Source organism: Odontomachus brunneus, unplaced genomic scaffold, assembly GCF_010583005.1.
Source record: "Odontomachus brunneus isolate Ranch 3 - 2012 unplaced genomic scaffold, Obru_v1 Obru_scaffold_299, whole genome shotgun sequence".
NCBI lineage: Eukaryota > Metazoa > Arthropoda > Insecta > Hymenoptera > Formicidae > Odontomachus > Odontomachus brunneus.
This window is the reverse complement of record NW_022639749.1, coordinates 195,681-216,825: the sequence shown is the minus strand read 5'-3', so window position 1 is coordinate 216,825 and position 21,145 is coordinate 195,681. Positions and strand designations below refer to the sequence as shown.

Genomic DNA, 21,145 nt, shown 5'->3' with positions numbered 1-21,145 from the left:
TCTTTTTTTTTTGTATCAAATAACTAAAATAAGTAATTTTAAGAAAATATTTATCAGAAACGTATTAGTTTTAATTACAATTAAAATACGTATTTACTATTATACTGATTATTGTATCCATTTATTAAATAATTAAGTTTTATACATTCTTATGCATTGATTTAAACTGTGTAATTAATGGTAATAAAATAATAAAATTTGTAGGCCCGAAAATTTAAGAAGTAATTTTCTACTTCCCGATTTGAAGAATGTTGGTGATCAAGTTAAGCTAGAAAATATTGTTCGCATCGCTGCATCTTTTGACATGGGTTGGACTACGAGAGGAACTGGTCGAACATACGATAGTTTGACTGGTTCTGCTGCACTCATTGGTTACTTCAGTAAAAAAGTTATAGCCTACGTTACTAAAAATAGGAAATGCCGTATGTGTGAGCGTGGCCACGATCCAGCGAGTCACGATTGTCGGAAAAATTTTGAGGGTACGGCAAAGGCGATGGAACCGAAAGCTGCTGCTGAATTAGCTGCGGATAATCCAATTTTCCTGAAGCACAGAATAGAATTAGGAATAGTAATTAGCGATAACGACAGCTGTTCAATTTCAGCGATGCGAGCAGCCTGTAATCACGAAATAATAAAACATGCTGATAAAAATCATACGGCTAAAGGAGTGACGAATGAATTGTACAAGCTAAAAAGAAATTTCAAAGAATTATCAGCAGACACTATCAAATACTTACAAAGATGTTTTTGTTATTGTATTTCACAAAATGTGGGAAGTGAAGAAAGTATGAAAAAAGCCATCAAAAACATCCCATTTCATTGCTTTAATATCCATACAAATTGTGGATCTTGGTGTGGATATTTGAAAGATCCGGTAAATTATAAGCACACAATAATAAATGAAGGTTTTACTAATCAAGCTTTATTTCAAGCTTTGCAAAACTTATTTGATGTTCTTGCTAGTAAAAGCAATAGATTTGTTGCCGGAGCATCCAGCAATGCCAACGAGAGTCTCAACACAATTATTGCTAGTAAAGCACCCAAATCACGCATGTACGGTACGACAGCATCAGGAGACTACCGGGTAGCCTGTGCAATCAACAAAAAAAATGACGGTGAATCATTTCTGATTAAACTTCAAAGAAAACTGTGCTTATCTTCGGGAAAATTCACTAATAAATATTGTGTAACGCAGGATAAAAAGGCAATGGCAAGATTTAGAGTTTCAACCACACGAGAATTTAAAAAAAGACGAATATTATTAAAGAAAAAAAAAACAAATTTAAGGCATAAAAAAGAATCCGTTGAAGGCACAGATACTTACCGATCGAATATGACTCTGTTAAATATTGATACTCCGAAAATTAATAATAATGTAGATGATTTGTCGTTACCTGTACTAGTTTATTTCGATTTGGAAACTAGTGGCTTTGCGAAAACTGCAGAAATTTTGCAAATCGCCGCAAAATCGAATGATTCTAATTTTTCAGTTTACGTAACACCAATCAAAAAGGTCGATGACAAAGCAAGCGAAGTGACAGGTCTAACATTCGATTCGGGTAATTTATTTTATCACGGTAAAATTGTTGACTCGGTATCTCTTAACGAGGCTATGTACGAATTCTACAAATTCTTGTGCAGATTGAAAGCAAAATGTATTTTAGTTGCACATAATTGCAAATTTGACGCACCTCGACTGATCGAAGCATGTGAAAAAACTTTTTTATCACGTCATTTTGAAGCTGTTGTTGAAGGATTTTCAGATACCTTGCCAATCATAAAAAAATTAGTTGCATCTGAAGTTAAAAATTGCAAATTAGAGACCCTAGCCACTTATCTCAAAATTGATAATAAAGACGCACATAATGCAACAGCAGATGTTGATATTTTAGAGAAAGTAGTCGAAAAACTACATATAAGTTATTCTCAGATAACTAATAATAAAATACAATGGAAGACAGAAGTTGAAAAAAAAATTTTCAATGACGAACTACCTGATGCCTTAAATAAGTTACATTTACTGAGTACGTGTTCTTCTGTCGCGACGAGAAAAAAAATTATAGCTTCTAAAATTTCTTATGAAAAAATTGTAGATGTTTACAAAAAACACAAACTTATTGGTTTACGAAATCTTTTCGGCGAAGATGACAATGGTAATATTCTTGTCACAAAAAATATAAAAGTAGTTGAAAAAATAGCATGTTTTCTCAAAACTGTAATTTAATCGTTTGTAATTATTTTGTAATAAATTATTTTATGCAATCAAATTTTATTATTATTTAATAATTAACGAATTCTTGACATTTTAATAATTTTTTTTTTAATCTCCGATTCTATATTTCAAGAGAAATAATAAAGTTTTTTTTTTACTTTTATGTACATCAAGTGCATTTACTAACGTGTGTGACGCTATATAGAAAACGTTATAATAGTTTTAATTGAGCGCGATCTTGCGACGTTGCCGCATATTCATAATAATAGGTTAGACCGCACGTTTTCATTACTTTTTACGAAAATAATTAGTTATAACTAAATAACGAGATACTACACTGAAATAATTTTATACCTAATGTTTAAATCAAAGTTTCCGCTTTCTATGGTTGCAATTTCATTAAAATCTCTCTGTTAATACTATTTTTATTTCGTATATAAAGACACGAAAAATACTTTTTTCCATAAGACCTTGTGTTAATCGATGGTATGCAAGCCATATTTTGTTTTATCAATATCTCAACAAATAAGTACAGGATCGACTCCAAACTTGAAACAATTACTCTGCGTATATCATTTTATATGTAAACTAATTTTCATCAAAATCTCTCTGTTAATTCCTAAACCAGATAAACCTCCTTAAATAAAGTGTGGAACCGCGCGTACGTCTCGACTTTGCGGTCAGCCCAGATAGAATTCAAAAAGAACTCAGTCATATGTCACTAATTCTCAGTTCATTTTCAGATGCAAAAAAGTTCTTCAAAGTTCAGTTTAATGAAAAAAATTCTTTTCGCATGTAAAAATGAACTTAGAATTGGTGGCATACGACTGAATTCTTTTTGAATTCTCTGTGCTATCTGGCAGGCTCTTATGAGTCCCTATAATTTATCGCTTATTTCTCGATAAAAGTACAAAAAATATTGATATCATTCAAAAAGCATTAACTTCTCCACACTTGATTTCGTTGCAATAAGAATTTTATACTAATGCAATTAATACCGATACGTTAAATAAAACGTGGAAGGGCCCGTATATTTCGAAGTCGTCGACTGTCACTTTTTTGCAGTTAAAATTTTCTATTTACTTTTCTGTAACCATCGTATATATCGATGTTATTAGAAAAAGCTGTATTTTCCTTACACTTGATTCTGTCGGAAATAATGGTTTATAATAATACGATTAATACTGGTGCTTAAGTAAAGCATGGAAAGGTGCGAATGTTTCGACATCGCATTCAGGCTCTTACATACCGCTCTTACATACTATATGTAATATTTAAAAATTTTTTCTTAATATATGCATTAGTTATTCAGTATTCTTAAAGAGTCCAAATTTATGTATCATTATACATATTTATATAATGTCGTCGAAGTAGTCAATTTATAGTTAATTGCGAATACCTACTTATTGAAGTATTATATCAGGAAAGTAATAATAATATAAGGTGTAGTAAAAAGAAATCCATTATTTTTGCATGAAATTGAAGGCTTTATTTAGCATAGTTAGAATGATCCGATTTAGGTCAAATATGCACCGTTTTGTTCGATAACTTGTTGCCATTTTGAAGGTAATTCCATTATGCCTCTCTCATACAAACTCTTGTCCCTATTGGCAAAAAACTGGGACAGTCGATTTTCACAAGCTTCTCTTGAGGCGAATTTTTCACCAGCAAAATCATTCGCCATAGACAGGAACAGGTGGTAATCACTTGGTGCTAGGTCCGGACTATAAGGTGGATGCATAAGAACCTCCCAACCAAGCTCCCGGAACTTCTGGCGAGTCACTATCGATGTGTGTGGCCTGGCGTTGTCCTGATGGAACACAATTCCTCTCCTATTGGCCATAACTGGCCGCTTCTGGGCGATTGATTCCTTCAGACGGTCCAATTGTTGACAGTACAGGTCCGAATTAAGAGTTTGGCCGTAGGGGAGCAGCTCATAGTGGATGATTCCCTGCCAATCCCACCAAACACACAGCAAAGCCTTCCTGACCGTCAATCCTGGCTTGGCCACCGTTTGCGCCGGCTCACCGCGTTTCGACCACGACCGTTTTCGCTTGACGTTGTCGTAAGTGACCCACTTTTCATCACCAGTCACCATCCGCTGCAGAAATGGATCGATTTTGTCGCGATTCAGCAGCGATTCACAGATGGAAATTCGGTCCATGAGGTTTTTTTGCGTTAACTCGTGTGGCACCCATACATCGAGCTTCTTTTTGTATCCAGCCTTATTCAAGTGGTTCCAAACGGTTTTTTGTGCAATGTTTAGCTCCTGGGCAATCGAAACAGTGCTTACATGACGGTCGGACTCGACGATTTCCATTATTTTATCGACATTTTCGACAATTGGCCTTCCAGAGCGTGATGTGTCTTTGACATCAAAATTACCGGAACGGAATCGACGAAACCAAAATTGCGCGTGATTGGCTGTTATAGTATAAGGACCATAAACATTATTCACATTTTCAGCCGCCTGGCTTGCGTTTTCGCCTTTATCGAAGAAAAACTGTAAAATATGGCGTATTTTCTCTTTGCTGGTGTTCATCTTTGACGCGCGCTCAAACAATACTGAGTCAAACAATCACAAAACTGTCTGAGAAGTTTTTTTAGTACGAAATCTTATTTTTCTAACGCCATCTAGCGTAAACCGATCGCACTTATACAACGCGAGATACACATTACTAAAGCCATCTATTGGAAAAATAATGGATTTCTTTTTACTACACCTTATATTATTGCCTACAGTATGATTGCCTACATACTCTATTGCGTACAAATAAAAATTAAGAGACAAATGCACGTTTGCGCACCAAAATTATTGCCTACAGTAAGATTGCTTACAAGCTCCATTGCGCACAAATAAAAATTAAGAGATAAACGTACGTTTGCACAAAAAAATAATTGCCTACAGTACGATTGCCTACAAGCTCTATTACGCACAAATAAAAAATTGAAAGCCGAACGCTCGTTTGCATATATAATATGGTAATTATTTAGTTTAGCGGCAACACCTCCGATTTCGATGAAAATAGGCTCAATCGACGCGTTATCATACCATCTATCTCTAGCTATGTGACTGGGGGGTTTCGCCTCCCAAAGCCCCCGTATCACGGGGGGTAGGGGCTATAGTCTCTTGTGCTTAAGCTAAAGAGTGAATTTCTCACAAAAGACTGTAGTTCTCATCCCGTGATATGGGGAGTCTGGGGGGCGAAGCCCCCCAGTTACATAGATAGAGATAGACGGTATAACTGAATAATTATCAATTTTTTAAACGTACGTTCGTCTTTTAATTTTTATTTGTGCGCAAAAGAGCTTGTAGGCAATCGTACTGTAGGCAATTATTTTTGTGTGCAAACGTACGTTTGTCTCTTAATTTTTATTTGTGTGCGATAGAACTCGGCAAACGTACTGTAGGCAATAATATTATGTGCGCAATGTGGCTTGTGCGCAATAGTTTGGTGTGTGCAAACGTACGTCCATCTCTTAATTTTTTATTTGTGCACAATAGAAATTGTAAGCTATCTTACTGTAGGCAATAATTTTTGTGTGCAAACGTGCATTTGTCTCTTAATTTTTATTTGTGCACAACAGAACTTGTAAACAATCTTACTTTAGGCAATAATTTTGGTGCGCAAACGTGCATTCGTCTCTTAATTTTTATTTGTGCGCAATAAAGTATGTAGACAATCATACTGTAGGCAATAATATTATGTGTGCAATGTGATTTGTGTGCAAGTGTCGTGTGTGCAAACGAGCATTCGGCTTTTAATTTTTTATTTGTGCGTAATACAACTTGTAGGTAATTGTTCTGTAGGCAATAATTTTTGTGTGCAAATGAAATGTGGATAAGTTGAATGTCAGCAATTGATATTGTAGGCAATTAATTTGTAGGCAATCGGAACCCTCCCAAACATATTACTTCACTAATTTTTCAATGAAACTGTAAAGATGTTACATTTCACTATTACAATAAAAAAAATCATGTTACACGAGTTGCAGTAGTACACAATTCATGTGCAACGTATACTATAATATCTCAGCAATAGTAAGCAAATTTTCGAAATACAATTTAAATTGAATTAAATACATTTTTTTCAGTGTATGATCATTATTTACAACGCAAGTGTCGATAGTGACTTATTAATTTCTTAAGAGTTCAGAATAATTTATTTAATAACAAAAACATTTGCTTTTTTATAAAAAGACTAATTTTTCTTCTTTTTAGTAAATTTTTTTCTCAGTGTATTTATATTTCAGATTTGACTAATAGCCATTAATAATATTAGACTAATAGTTACTAATAATACGAAAGATATGAAGTATAACCTTTCATATAGTTTTGTTAATTTACTTAAATAAAAAAATATTATTTGTAAGAAAGAAATATTTTTCAAAATTTGGAAAACCTATTTACTCGAATAACGTAGTCGTTTTTGTCGAAAACGAACGTATAAATAATACTAATTAATACTTTAAATATAAAACCTTGTTTATTTTTAGCAAATTAAACCATTAAAATTACAAAATTATTTCTTGCTGAAAGGTTTGCTTCAATAAAATTTATATTTATTATATTGCAACATAAGAAGTGCTAAAATGTAATAAATAAATTGTTTGAATGAATCTGAACTTCTTAAATGTGAAAAAAGAAATTTTAGGAAATATTTGTCTAAATTAGAGCTTTTAAAATTTCAAAGATAATAAATGATGTGTTTAAAATAAAATATATATTTTTTTAGAGTTTATTATATTTCAAGAAACGTATATTTGAATAAAATTTATATATTACCTTCATTTAAATAAACGTATCCTTAAATATAATAAATGACACTTAAAAAATAATTTTTTTTTAACTTTCCATTTATTATTTTTAAAACTCTGAAAAGTTAAATCGAAATAAATATTTACTAATATATCATTTTTAGATTTAAGAAATTTGTATTCAGTATTTTAATAATTCATTTCCTACATTTAAACAAACCTGCATTGCATTTTAGAAAACCTGTGTTCAAGTAAACTGTGTAATTCAAGTAAACAGTTCAACAAAATTCGCTTACTAATTTTAATACTTCCATTTTCTTTAATTAAATAAAAAGGTTTTACATTCAAAGTATTATTTACTTAAATAAAGCTAATCAAATTTAAGCAAGTGTATTTGTTACAATTAAGAAAATTTTTTTCTCAGTGTACATAAATTTGCACATTTATTTAAAAATATTGACTACTGATCCATATATTAAAAAACATTTCTAAATATTACGTAGTAGTATGTATGTATAAGCAATTTACAAGAGATCAACTATTTTCGCAACACTAAAATTACGCACAGATATATATTATTTGTTTGCAAATTTTATTCAATATTTTTATAATTGTGTCCAATATAAATCACAAGATATACGTATATAACTTTAAATATTTTAAAATATGACATACAGAGTATATAACTTACATCATAATCATTTGGTATTAATCACGTTTTCTTCATTATAAACATATGACTTGAACCGCTAATTTCAACAGAATGAAATGTAGAGAAGTTAGTACTTTTCGAATGACACCGACATTTTTGTAGTTGTCGAATAATAAGCAATAAATGCAAGCGGCATTTATAAGAGTCTTGCCGCGACAACTAAATATACGTGCTTTTCTATGCCTTACTTAACGAATCCGAATTAATCATTCTACACCACTAATTCTAATAGAAGAAACTATGGAGAAGTTAGTGCTTTTTGAATGACATAGATATATTTTGTTGTCGAGAAATAAGCAATAAATGATGGCAATATGTAAAAGCCTTGTCGCAACATAAAAATATGCGTGCACTTCCACATTTTACTTAATGCATCAATATTAATCGTATTAATATAAATAGCTAATTGCAATAGAATAAATTGTGGAAAAATTAGTGCCTTTAAAATGGCCAATATCTATATATTGTGGTTGCCGAGAAATAAGAAATAAATGCTGATAGTATGTAAGAGTCTGATTGCGACATCGAAATGTTCGCGCCTTTCCATGCTTTACTTAAAGCACCGATATTAATCGTATTATTATAAACCACTATTTCCAACAGAATCAAGTATAAGCAAAATACAGCTTTCCGAATAACATCAATATGTACAATGGTTACAAAAAATTAATAGAAAACTCAAGCTGCAAAAAAGTGAAAGTCGACGACGTCGAAATATACGGGCGCTTCCACGCCTTATTTAACGTATCTATATTAATCGCATTAATATAAACAGCTAATTGCAACGAAATCAAGTGTTGAGAAGTTAATGCTTTTTGAATGGTATCAATATTTCTTGTACTTTTATCGAGAAATAAGCGATAAATTATAGGGGCACGTAAGAGCCTGCCAGATAGCACAGAGAATTAAAAAAAAAATTCAATCGTATGTCACCAATTCTAAGTTCATTTTTACATGTGAAAAGAATTCTTTTCATTAAATTGAACTCTGAAGAACTTTTTTGCATCTAAAAATGAACTCAGAATTAGTGACATATGACTGAATTCTTTTTGAATTCTCTGTGTTATCTGGGCTGACCGCAACGTCGAGACGTACGCACGGTTCCACACTTTATTTAACACACCGGTATTAATTGTACCATTATAAACCTCTAATTCCAATAGAATAAGCTATCGAAAAATCAGTGCTTTTTGAATAACATTGATCTGTTATTGCCGAGAAATAAACAATAATTGCTATTGGCTTTAAGGACTTGACCGGGACGTTGGGACGTACACGCACTTCCACGTCTTACTTAACTCACATAACTACACTGACATAAATTGTATTATTATAAAAAACGTTAATTTCAATATAGAGGTTTATAATTGTACAATTAATACTGGTGCGTTTATAATTGTACTGGATATAATATAACTGGAGGTTTATAATTGTACAATTAAGTAAAGCATGAAAACGATTGTACGTCTTGACTTCGCAAGCAGGCTTTTACATGCTGCTAGCATTTGTTGCTTATTTGTCAACAACTATAAAAGATGTCGATGTCATTAAAAAAGAACTAACATTTCTATATTTTATTGTATTGGAATTAGCGATTTATAATAGTACGAATAATACCATTACTTTAGGTAAAGCGTGAGAGCGCGCATACGTCTTGATGTCGCAGTCAGGCTCTTATACAGCATTTATTGCTTATTTTTCGTCAACTACAAAAAAGATATCGATATGATTAAAAAAATAATAACTTTTCCAAAGTTCATTCTATTGGAATTAGAAGTTTTTAAATGTAATATTAATACAAATGCGTTAAGTAAAGCATAGAAGAACAGCGCTTAGAAAAGTCAGTGTTTTTGAGTGAAATCAATATCTAATTTCTAATTTCTAATTATAAATCTCTAATTTCAATACAATAAACTGTAGAAAAGTCGGTGCTTTTTGAGTGGCATCGATATCTTTTTTGTAGTTACTGAAAAATAAACAATAAATGCTAGCAGTATGTGAGAGCCCGCTTGTGATGTTGAAACGTACGCGTGCTTCCATGCTTTACCTAAAGCAATGGTATTATTCGTACTATTATAAAACACTAATGCTAATAGAATAAACTGTTGAAAAGTCAGTGCTTTTTGAATGACATCAATATCTTTTGTAGTTGCCGAGAAATAAACAATAAATGTTAGCGACATGTAAAAGCTTGCATATAATGCTCAAATTAAAATTATTTCTCTTGTATCTAACTCAGTGTTCCCATACAAAATATTCCTCAGTGGCTAAAAAACGTAAATCTGAAAATTCTTCCGGAATTTCGAGTAACGCAATGCGTAAATAGCTGAGCGAGATGTTTCTTTAACGATAAGATCGCCGCTAAGTCGCCTCTTTGTCTACCGCTGCGATTGTTTCTCGTCTGTGGTGAGACAAGAACAGATAGTGTTGATTATCTGTTTTTGTCTAACTAACGTCAAGAATCGTGGACATTACCTCTTTACACACTGAGACAATTCGTGCAAATTGGCTACGTAGTTTATGTGCACGGTTGATTAGAAGCGCTGTAACCATTCAGCTGAAATCGGGATCAGCTAAAACCGGCCCATGATCCTTTTTCTTCTTTCCAGTTGCAATGAAATACAAAATCGTAAAAGAATAAAACAGAATGACGCGGCTCACGTCCATCGTCGATGCCGACTCAATTTTTTACCATCTTTTATTAATCTATATTAACGATTCAAATCACTAAGAAGCAATAAAGCAATTTTAATCAATAATAAATAAAAAATAAAATGTACAAATAATTTATAGATTAATAAAACTTTTATTTTTCAAATTTTTCTTTCTTTTTCTTCTCTATTAAATTTTCTTCCTTTTCGCAAAAATCCTGCGCGATTACGTTTTATCTGCAGCATGTAAATATGCGCAGAGAATGACGAGAACCACAGTGACGGTCTTCATTATACACAAAAACGAATATTAACAAATTAAAAAACTCGAACGACTGCATGAGTTGATCGTCTTACAATTTCATCAAGTCCCGATACTTTTATACGCGAGGCTTACAAAAGTGTGACCTTACAGCCTTATAATAACGGCTGAGTAAACTATTGTTAATGCGAATACATAAAACTTGCGGAAGTCCCTGTCGATATGTATGATAGTCATAAGTTTCGCATAAACACTGAAGTAGCTCACGTTCACTCTTCTCAGAGCGCTCATCACTTGTTTCTAACAATAATGATACCGAAGTAATGATATGGAAATAAATACACTCTACCGCGCGTAATAAACCGACTCCTTATAATGACATACGCCGCATCTGTCCATATGATTGCTGCCATGTGCAAAACGTTTTTGTTCATTATCAGTTGAACTTGAATTTTATTAGATGTAAACGGGTAGTATTGGTAAATGCGCAATTCATATATTTATGCAGAACGTCACGTTGGTTAAATAAACGAATAAAGAAGTTTGTCAGCTCAATCATATGGTATATTACGTAACTGTTATATAATAAAGTGTTACGTCCTGTGCAGACATGAGTCATGCACTCTATCTTTGCCTCCTCTGTCAGGAAACAACAAACTATTCCGAATCGTAAGACTTTTTTTTTGTCTATCCCCAATAAAAATTCCGACTAAAATTCCGAAATAACCCTGGGAAATACAGCACTAAAACTCCTTAATCCGCAAAGTAAACTTCACCGGACCTTATCCTTGGGATCAAAGGAACCGCTGGATAACAAAAAATTATGTCCGTTACATTTTCTAACTTACGTTATTCGGTTCCGCCTCATCTGCTGATTCCCTCACTACCTTAAGAATCCTCCAATAACCTTCTCTTTTGAAATGTATGATTTTCTCCACCCACAACCCCAGCCAAGAAGATTTCCTTAACACTGTCTACTTACTTACTACTGGATGCAACAGTCCCCCATACCATTTTCTCTGACGAATCCAACAACCTATGAACCCCCAAATTTCCACATTTTCCCTACCAAACCATTTCCAGTTGATATCGTATATAACCGCGACTCCGCGCACCGCGGGTCACTTTTTACCACTTCTTCTCTTGGACTTCACGTCACTACTCTTGGACTTCTCTTACTCTTGTACTTCTACTGAGGAAAAATCCAAGTACCCTAAGAGTTCAGCTACTCAACTCTCTGTGCTTATTGCTGTATTCATCGTGCGATCGTCCGCAACCCTCACACACGAACACCAGGTTCTATTCAGACGAGGATCGAAAGGGGCCCAACTGAGAAATCCAGCAACAGTTACTCTCTCCTCCAAATCGCACATCAACAGTAAGTTATAGTTTGTTACTCGTTTTCTTCAATATCAAAACTTTAACTCCGGGTAGCTCGCGTACAGTATTTGTCCCGGATTACGCACAGGTTGCTTCCTAGACTCCTAGAACTTTTCACTCTCTTTACCTCCCAATGATCCTGAACATTAGTGCTCACCCTCACCCAGAAGTCCACACACACACACACACACAAACACACACACACGCGCGTACTTTGTCTCCGTGCTAGTAATTAATAAAAATTGTAACAACCCCGCGAGGAAAATAAATGTAATCGTTAAGAATTATCTAAATTCCAATTCAAATTATATCACAATTTCTTTTCGAATCCTTCCCTTTTCCCCCTTCATTTCTCTTATCCGCTCTCGGTCCGTCCGCGATAAAGAGATTCAGTTCTCTGATCGAAAAAGGACCACTCGTCGTACGTCGGTACACGCGTAAAGCGATCCTTCTGGTCGTTGACTCGTAACTCGACTTGCTAGTACGATCGAGACCTTACGTCGTGTTGCGTTCTTCACCAGGACGTAACATCCAGACGTAACAAAAGTAACAGTTACATAACATATTATACTATATAATTGAACTGACTTTGTAATATGGATGATACTTTGTGTTTACTGTGGTTTGACCTATTTTATTTATATACGTACATTGATGCATTTTGCGTCAAACAGACCCTATACAATTACGAAGTCATTATAAGGCAACAAAAATAACTGAAACCGTCTTAAATGATTGTGATAAAAAACATCAAAAAGGAAAAAAGCGATTGAAATCGATGGGATCTGTAGAGAATCCAATTATTTTCTATCACCTTCTACCGTTTTCTTTTAGGAGAATATTTAATTGTTGATTATGATATATAAAAGATTAAGTATATCTTACCGTTTCCTTAGAGTCTGTCATGAATAAAACATTGAGAATCTGTCGCAACCAATAGTGTATTGATAATAACGATAAGAAAAATATAAAATACTCTGTATTATAGGTAATTATCTTCGAACGCGAATTCACCATATAATAGCTATTGAATTTTGTCGTCTTTGATGGATTCGTTAGATCAATATGATCTTAAGACCATTAAATGCGTCATAGTGAGATATATAAACAGGGATAGTAAAAACACGAAACATATTGCAATGTATGTAAAATATTATTTTTTTGCGAATGCCTTATCTTCGCTAATGCGTACAGCTCCGATTTCTTGAAGTCTACATTTTCATTCCAACAGTGTTGCATGGCAGTTGCGAGTATACTAAGTAGCATCGGAAGTGGAAAATTTGGTGCTTCTTGTTTCGTGAGAAACGTATACACACACACACACACACACACATTGGGTTCTTCAGAAATTTCATATCGATTTTTTAAAAGTAGGTAAGGAAATACAAAAATTAGTACAATAATTAGTATAATTGATATAACAAATAGTATAATAATTAATATATAATAATATGATAATATAGTTTAATAATTACTATAATATGAAAAGGACTGATTGATTATGATCTCAGTGTACTGAGAACTGTTTTTTATACTTATACGTAGTGGAATAATTAACCACACAACATAATATTTAAAATCGGGACATAAAATGTTTTTAAAACGGTTTTATGACATTATACGTCATTTTATTCGATTCTAAACGTTGTGTAAGTGTATTTGAGAAAAATTTTTTATACGTGTATTACTATTTCTGTTTTTCTCTTAAAACATCAAAATAATATAGGTAACGCAACAAATTTACGCGAGACGATTTATATTTTGTTCAAAATTTACTCATTACAGAGTTATCGATTGTTGAACGCATAAAACCGAATTATATCGTACTGGTTACACAGTCATCTAACAATTTATCAGCATAATGATACTCACGAGCATAAGTTTGATTTTAATATGTGTAGGTATAATCTACTTAATCCCGAATTATCATAAGCGGTTACGATTCATTCAAGCGGCAAATGCACTACCACGTCCAAAAACAAAACCAATTATTGGAAATGCCCACTACTTTCTCCAGAGAAATTTTGACGGAAACATTGTCGTTTATATATTTGTCAACATTACAAGCGAATAATAAAAATCTTGTAAAGATTAAAGTAAAATTTAATAAAATTATAGTAGGGTTTAAATTGACATTCAAATCATTAATAAATTTAATTTACTATGAAACCATTGAAGTATGATAATCTCTTAGAAGGAAGTAATTAAAGACTTTGTCTATTAAAAAAGTAAACCAATATTATTTTAGAATAAAATTGTTTGATGTTTATTTGTTTAAAAATATAATATCCTTAAATATAGACAATTACTTAACAGTAATATATTTCTGAAGTATAACAATTTCAGAATTTTTGGACAGTGTATGTTTGCTGGTCGATACATACCCGTCTCCATTTCGATTTTGGTTGGGCAGCAAATTATTTATATATATAACCGAACCAGATCAAATAAAAGTAAGAATGCAATACTTATATTACTTATTTGTTAATTTATTTATATATATTAGAGAAAAAAGCAGTTGGTTCGAAAAAATCGTCGATTACAAAAATCGTCGCATTCAAAGAAATATACTAGTAGTCTTATTTATAATATAGTAGTCTTTTTTGGAAAAATTATGCGTTAGTGCAAGAATAAGTTACGTTGATATTACTAAATCGCCATCATTGAGTCAATAGATAACTCGTTGCAGCAACGATATAATTTACTTAGTTTACTAAATGTTTGCTTGAATGAATTTTGTTCGTTCAAGCAAGGACTTATTAAATACAACCACTCCTTTTTCTAAGTATATGAATGAGTTACAAATAATCATACATTAGTGTTGTTTTCTATTTTGGTAACAAATCATTTTTGATAGCAAATTATCATCATTCTTAGCAACAAACTTTTAGCATTTTTTAATTATATATTAATAAAGAAAACCATGAATATCATAGTAGTAATAACAAAATTATTGAATCGGTTTTATGTATTGCAGTCTATTCTTCAAAATCCTAGCTGCTTGAATAAAAGCTCAATATACAAAGTTTTCAAAGCAGCGCAAGGAAATGGGCTTGCTACTGCTCCTGGTTATTACATAACGTTTTACCTATATTTGCCATATAATTTAAGGGGACTAGAACAGTTTTATCTTCCAAAAATTGAGTAAAATTCGAATGACGATTGTCGACAAACAAGTAAACGTACAAGTAAAGGTTTGTTTTTTCTAGTTTTTTACATAGATTTAAAAATACAATAAGCGGTAGAAGTTCAAAAAATATTAATAATTGAGTGAGATATTGTTAAATTAAGAAACGTTTTTGTGGTTTTGCCATGATTCCGGAGAAACGAATTGGAATTTTTTAATGCGCTAAACGTCATTTTGTAGGTGAGACTTTCCTTTATAGATTGAACCGAAATGGGACTAAAAATCTAGAAAATAAGAGAAATAACGGACAAAAAACCAAAAATGTCTAAAAATTCAAATTATTTATTGTTAAAACGATGTTAAAAAATTAAATTTCATAAGCAAACTTCGGTTCAATCTATGCTGTACGTCTTTATCATTAATTTAAAAAAATGATTAAGTCGATATCTTTAGCCGTCTTTGAGTAATCGTGGCAAAACGAGCGGAAAATTCTATTTTGAAAAATAAACGACCGACTACTTCTACTACCGACCGACCGACTGTTCTCGTCTCCTTTGTTGTTACTCTTATATTTGTAGCAGTGATCTCCACCCGTCTATAGACTTTATTATTTTTTCAATATTATTATTTCTAAGTTTTAGAAACGTTATTACTGTATATCAGTTTGTTAAATAAACAATATTTACATATCTTACACTACATGATCACGTGCGCTCCGCCAGGTGCACGCCGCCTCACATTTTTCGCTCTCCTGAACTCAATTTTGCAAATATCGAGGTTCTTCTTACGCCGAAATGTTCTTAAAGAATTGTACTAAATGATTATAAAAAAACCCAAAAATCGCTTTTTTAAAGATTTCACACAGTTCTAGTTCTCTTAATACATACTTGGTCATTAAAATCAGTCATAAGATGTTTTTGCAGAATATTTACATCACGTATCTTACAACGAGTTTGTTCCAATTGCACAGATTCACAAAAAACATTCGCGAAGTGTGTGTCTCCGATTTCGATAAAACTTGGCATAATTATAGAATGGCAAAAATAATAGACCCATATTTTCTTTATCCGCAGTGGCTCAGGTTTAAGAGGTGAAACTATCCCTCAAAGTTTCATGCCTTTTTTGTTATCTCCGTAACTATTGGAGATAAAAAAAAACTTTTTAGCTATTTTATTTTTTATAAAAAACCGCGATAAATGTTCACTTTAGGAGAGTCACCTCCGATGATATTGATCTTGACATATTTTATAGAGGTCATCCTCCTGAATAATCTTCAGAAGGTTTTAGTCACTCGTTGTTTGTTAAAAAGTTCTTAACAAAAAAAGTTCTAAAAGTTTTAAAACTCCGCCCCTCCCTCTACTCCCTCCCCTAATAACCTAACCTATCTATTAAAATATAGTAAACTGTACACGTATATACGCAAACAGTATATGCATACCATACTGTATATTTTTGCCATGTTTCAGTAGATGTGTTAGGTTAGGGTTAGGTTTTTTGCGGAGGGATTGTAGGAGGAAGGGCGGAGCCTCTCCTCCGCGCATATACGTATACCATATTTCAATGTATATTGTATACCAAGATTACGTCTTTTTATAAAACTTTTTTTGTTAATAACTTTTTAATAAATAACGAGCGACAGCTAAAACCTTTTGCGTGTTACTCAGGACAATGACCTTAACAACATATGCTAAAATCAAAGTCATCAGAGGTAACTCCCCTAAAGTGAACATTCACCAAAACCGCATAAATTTTGTCTAAAGTTTTTTTCTATCTCCAATAGTTACAGAGATAGTAAAAAGAGCATGAAACTTTGAGTGATAGTTCCGCCCCTTAAACCTGCGCCAATGCCGATAAAAAAATTTAGGTTTCTTATTTTTGGCCACTCTATAAATATGTCAAGTTTCATCGAAATCTGAGGCACACACTTCGCGAATGTTCCTTGTCAGTTGCACAGTACCAACCGGTATTTTGCTTTATCTAATTTAATAATTATTAAACCCAATTAAATCTAACTAATCATTACACTCAGTGTCCAATCGGGCTCTGTGCAACTGGACCTCACCCCTTACAACAGAGTTTTTGTTTCTTTTCTTATGGCTCTTGCAGACCAGCATGATGTGCGACACAACACGTGATATGTGACGAGCGATATCCAATTAAAGTATTCCGGTAAAACTGTATGCTCATTGGATATCGTGCGTCCCATCGTGTATGGTGCTGGTCTAAAAGAGCGGGTTACTCTAGCGACATTGCTAAGCATTGTTGAAAATAAATCTTCAGAAAGATTTATATTACAGAGTTGACTTAATAAAAGATAATTAGTTTGTCTGTTCTTAAAGAACTTCCCGGGAAAAAAAAGTTCAGATAAAAGCCAGATATGGATTTTGTCAAGATCTGATCAGATATAATTCAGATATGATTCAGATCAGTCCATATATAATCATATATATTTGTACATATGATTATATATGATTACATATGGACAGATCTAAATCATATCTGAATTATTTCTAATTATATCTGATCAGATCTTAACAAAATCCATTTCTGGCTTTTATCTGATTCTTTTTCCCGGGTTTGGATTTCGAATTCTGCATTAATGGCACAAACTTTCAAACTTATATTAATAAATTAATATCCGGTTATATCCAGTAATATCCGGCCGGATACTAATAAAATCCAGCTAACCGGCTATCCGGATTGTAAAAAGATGGCTGGATAGACCGGATACCGAATAGTTGCCGGATATCCGGCACATGCTTACTAATTATATTGACGAATTACTCAATCGTTGTATTTGCTGAACGCAAACAATGACGCAAACATTGACAAAACATTTAAAATCTGCTGTAAACAACAATAAATCAACAGTAATGATAGGAGAAATATAAAGTTCTCTGCATTATACGTAATTATCTTCGCACTTCAAACTCGTCGTACGATCCCTATTGGACTTTGTCGTCCTTAATAAACTGGTCTGACATAAGTCTGATATAGTTTTATCGGTCTGATATAGTCTGATATAGTTTGATGACATTAAAGGTGCCTTTCCATAAGAGCGTCGAGCGTCAAGTGTTGATCACATGCATAGTAAAATATAGTGACTTGTTGCTGAAACGCAAGGTTAATTTAATGCGTACTGAACTGTCAGTTGAATTTCGAGATATTTATTAGCAATTCAGAAAAAGTTGCAAGATATTACAAAATGTCTATTAATTCTCGGCATCATTTGTGGTTATTAAAATGCAGTAGCATTATCAGTAACCCCAAGTAGCATAGCAGCGTCTGCAAAGCGCACAGAAAACGCTTTTGCAGGTGTCTTACTGCTATAAAAGCGCTATATAAGTGCTTTGCAAGTGCTTTGTACTACGTGGGACGAATATTACAAACAAACGGTGAAGTTAATTGCAATAATATCAATAATTGCAAATGCAATATGAGTAAAACAAAAGAAAAATGTTTCTTGTGTTACAAATATTCGCAGAAAGAAAGAGACAGATTCTATTACGCAACATTGCCGTAATAGCGTCAAGACGCTGAAATATGAATGGTTTAGATTTATGCGTAAAGGTGTTGCGCACGGGTTTGATTCTTGCATGTAATGACACTTTAACAGTTTCAGTTGCGTCATAATGACTGGCAGTTGGAGATAGTAAAAACTACATTATTATGTAAATTATTATTATAATGTATGCAAAATAATAACTTTTGTGAATGCCTTATAACACACATACAGCTCCTATTTCTTGAAGTTTATCTCTCCATTTCAACAGTGTTGCTTAGCAGTTACTAGAAGTATACTACGTAGTATCGAAAGTGGAAAATCTTATGCTTCTTGCTTCGTGGAAACATATATAACGATACATTGGACTCTCCAGAAATTTCATACAGACTTTTTTGGAGGAATGTGAAGACGGAAATTCTGTTTATGAGGTATTGATTATGATCTAAGTGCATTGAAAACTGTTTTTTATACTTATAATCACGTAGTGGAGTAATTAACCATATGATACATGTCTAAAATCGGGATATAAGATGTCCTTAAAACGCCTTTAAGACATTTTACGTTCTAATTTTGTATCGTGTATTACTATTTCTGTTTCTCCTTTTTTTATTAGAACATCAAAATAATATAGGTAACGTAACAAATTTACGCGATTTATATTTTTGTTCAAAAATTGCTCATTACAGAGTTATCATTTGTTGAACGCATAAAACCGAATTATATAGCACTGGTTACATCGTCGTCTAACAATTTATCAGCATAATGATACTCACAAGCACAGCTTTGATCTTAATATGTGTTGGTATAATCTATTTAATCCCGAATAATCGTAAAAGCTTACGATTCATTCAAGCGGCAAATGCACTACTAGGTCCAAAAACGAAACCAATTATTGGGAATGCCCACTATTTCCTGCAGAAAAATTTTGACGGTAATATTGTCGTTTATATATTTGTCAACATTATTAATGGATAATAAAAATTTGGAAAGATAAAAGTAAAATTTAATAAAATTATAGTAGGGTTTAAATTGACAATCAAATTATTAGGCAAATTCAATTTCCTGTCAAATCATTAAAGTATGATCTTTTAGAAAAAAGTAATTAAAGATTTCGCAAAAAAGTAAACCAATATTATTTCAGAATAAAATATTTTGACGTTTATTCGTTGAAAAATATAATATCATTAAATGTAGACAATTGCTTAACAGTAATATGTTTCTGAAGTATAAAAAATTTCAGAACTGTTGGATAGTTTATGTTTGCTGATCGATACTTACCCGTCTCCATTTCGATTTTGGTTGGGCAGTAAATTAATTATATATATAACCGAACCGGACCAAATAAAAGTAAGAATGCAATGCTTGTATTACTTATTTGTTAATTTATTTATATATAAAGAGAAAAAAGCAGTTGATTCGAAAAAATCGGCGATCACCCGCTTTCAAAAAAATATAATCTTTTTTGGAAAAATTATGCGTTAGTGCAAGAATAAGTTACGTTGATATTACTAATCAAATCGCCATCATTGAGTCAATAGATAACTCGTTGCAGCAACGATATAATTTACTTAGTTTACTAAATGTTTGCTTGAATGAATTTTGTTCGTTCAAGCAAGGACTTATTAAATACAACCACTTCTTTTTCTAAGTGTATGAATGAGTTACAAATAATCATACATTAGTGTAGTTTTCTATTTTGGTAACAAATTATTTTTTATAGCAAATTATCATCATTTTTAGCAACAAACTTTCAACCTTCTTTAATTATACATTATATAAAGAAATCGCTTTCTTTATATGAATATCATAATGATAATAATGAAACGAACGTATTATTGAATCAGTTTTATATTGCAGACTATTCTTCAAAATCCTAGCTGCTTGAATAAAAGCACAACATACAAAGTTTTCAAAGCGGGTATAGGAAATGGGCTTGTTACTGCTCCTGGTGAGATCTCGCAAAAAAAGACTTATTTGTAATATTTATAACATACGAAAGATAGTCATCGCACTCTTACACGACATGGGTTGGATGCAGTAGTAGTAGTAGTAGTAGTAGTGGAGCATGTGGGCACTTTAATGCCCTTGCGTCACCTAGATCTAGAAGTTCCATTGTGACCTCCCGCTATTTTTTTAGGATTGCGCTAATAAACCCAGCCTAGTATCTGACGCCAGGTCAATCAAGCTGCTAACCCTTTTTCCGTTTAGATCCTCAGGCTCCATGAACATGCAGCCCCAGGATCTATATCTTTTGCATGTAAGTACAGGACACCGACATAAAATGTGGGCGCTGTCCTCTCTCTCCTCACCACATAGGCGGCAGTCACTTTGTTCTGTAAGCCCAAGTTTGTTTAGATGGCTCCTCAGTGTGATGTGTCCCGTGAGAAGACCCAATCTCACCTTCAGCCTTAGTCTGTTCATGGCCAGGAGCTCGTTGGCTCTCCCCGGCGATGGTTGCTCCATTAGCCGTTTAGCTGTCCGGCAGCCTCCCACCGCCCTCCAGGAGCCAACGTGCTCTCGCTCAAGCCATCCTCTGAT

At 32.9% G+C, this 21,145-nt stretch overlaps 2 protein-coding genes across 7 annotated transcripts in view; both read left to right on the top strand.

Moving 5' to 3' along the window:
• The first annotated feature begins 13,206 nt into the window (after positions 1 to 13,206).
• LOC116853270 (cytochrome P450 4c21-like) overlaps positions 13,207 to 21,145 on the top strand; it is a 34,246-nt gene continuing 26,307 nt past the window's right edge. Inside the window, exon 1 of one of the 3 annotated variants that reach the window (XM_032834254.1) lies at positions 13,207 to 13,345. The gene's annotated coding sequence lies outside the window, so the exon portion shown is untranslated. Of the gene's footprint in view, positions 13,350 to 18,678; positions 19,036 to 21,145 lie in introns of those variants that run through there. The other 2 variants (XM_032834253.1, XM_032834255.1) reach the window with 2 other exon arrangements.
• Positions 19,043 to 21,145, top strand: part of LOC116853272 (cytochrome P450 4C1-like) — an 8,775-nt gene continuing 6,672 nt past the window's right edge. For 3 of the 4 annotated variants that reach the window (XM_032834259.1, XM_032834258.1, XM_032834257.1), the window contains exons 1-2: positions 19,043 to 19,538; positions 19,848 to 19,954. In XM_032834259.1, the coding sequence (XP_032690150.1) occupies positions 19,370 to 19,538; positions 19,848 to 19,954 (276 nt within the window). In that variant the 5' untranslated portion in view covers positions 19,043 to 19,369. Of the gene's footprint in view, positions 20,556 to 21,145 lie in introns of all 4 variants that reach the window. The other variant, XM_032834260.1, reaches the window with a different exon arrangement.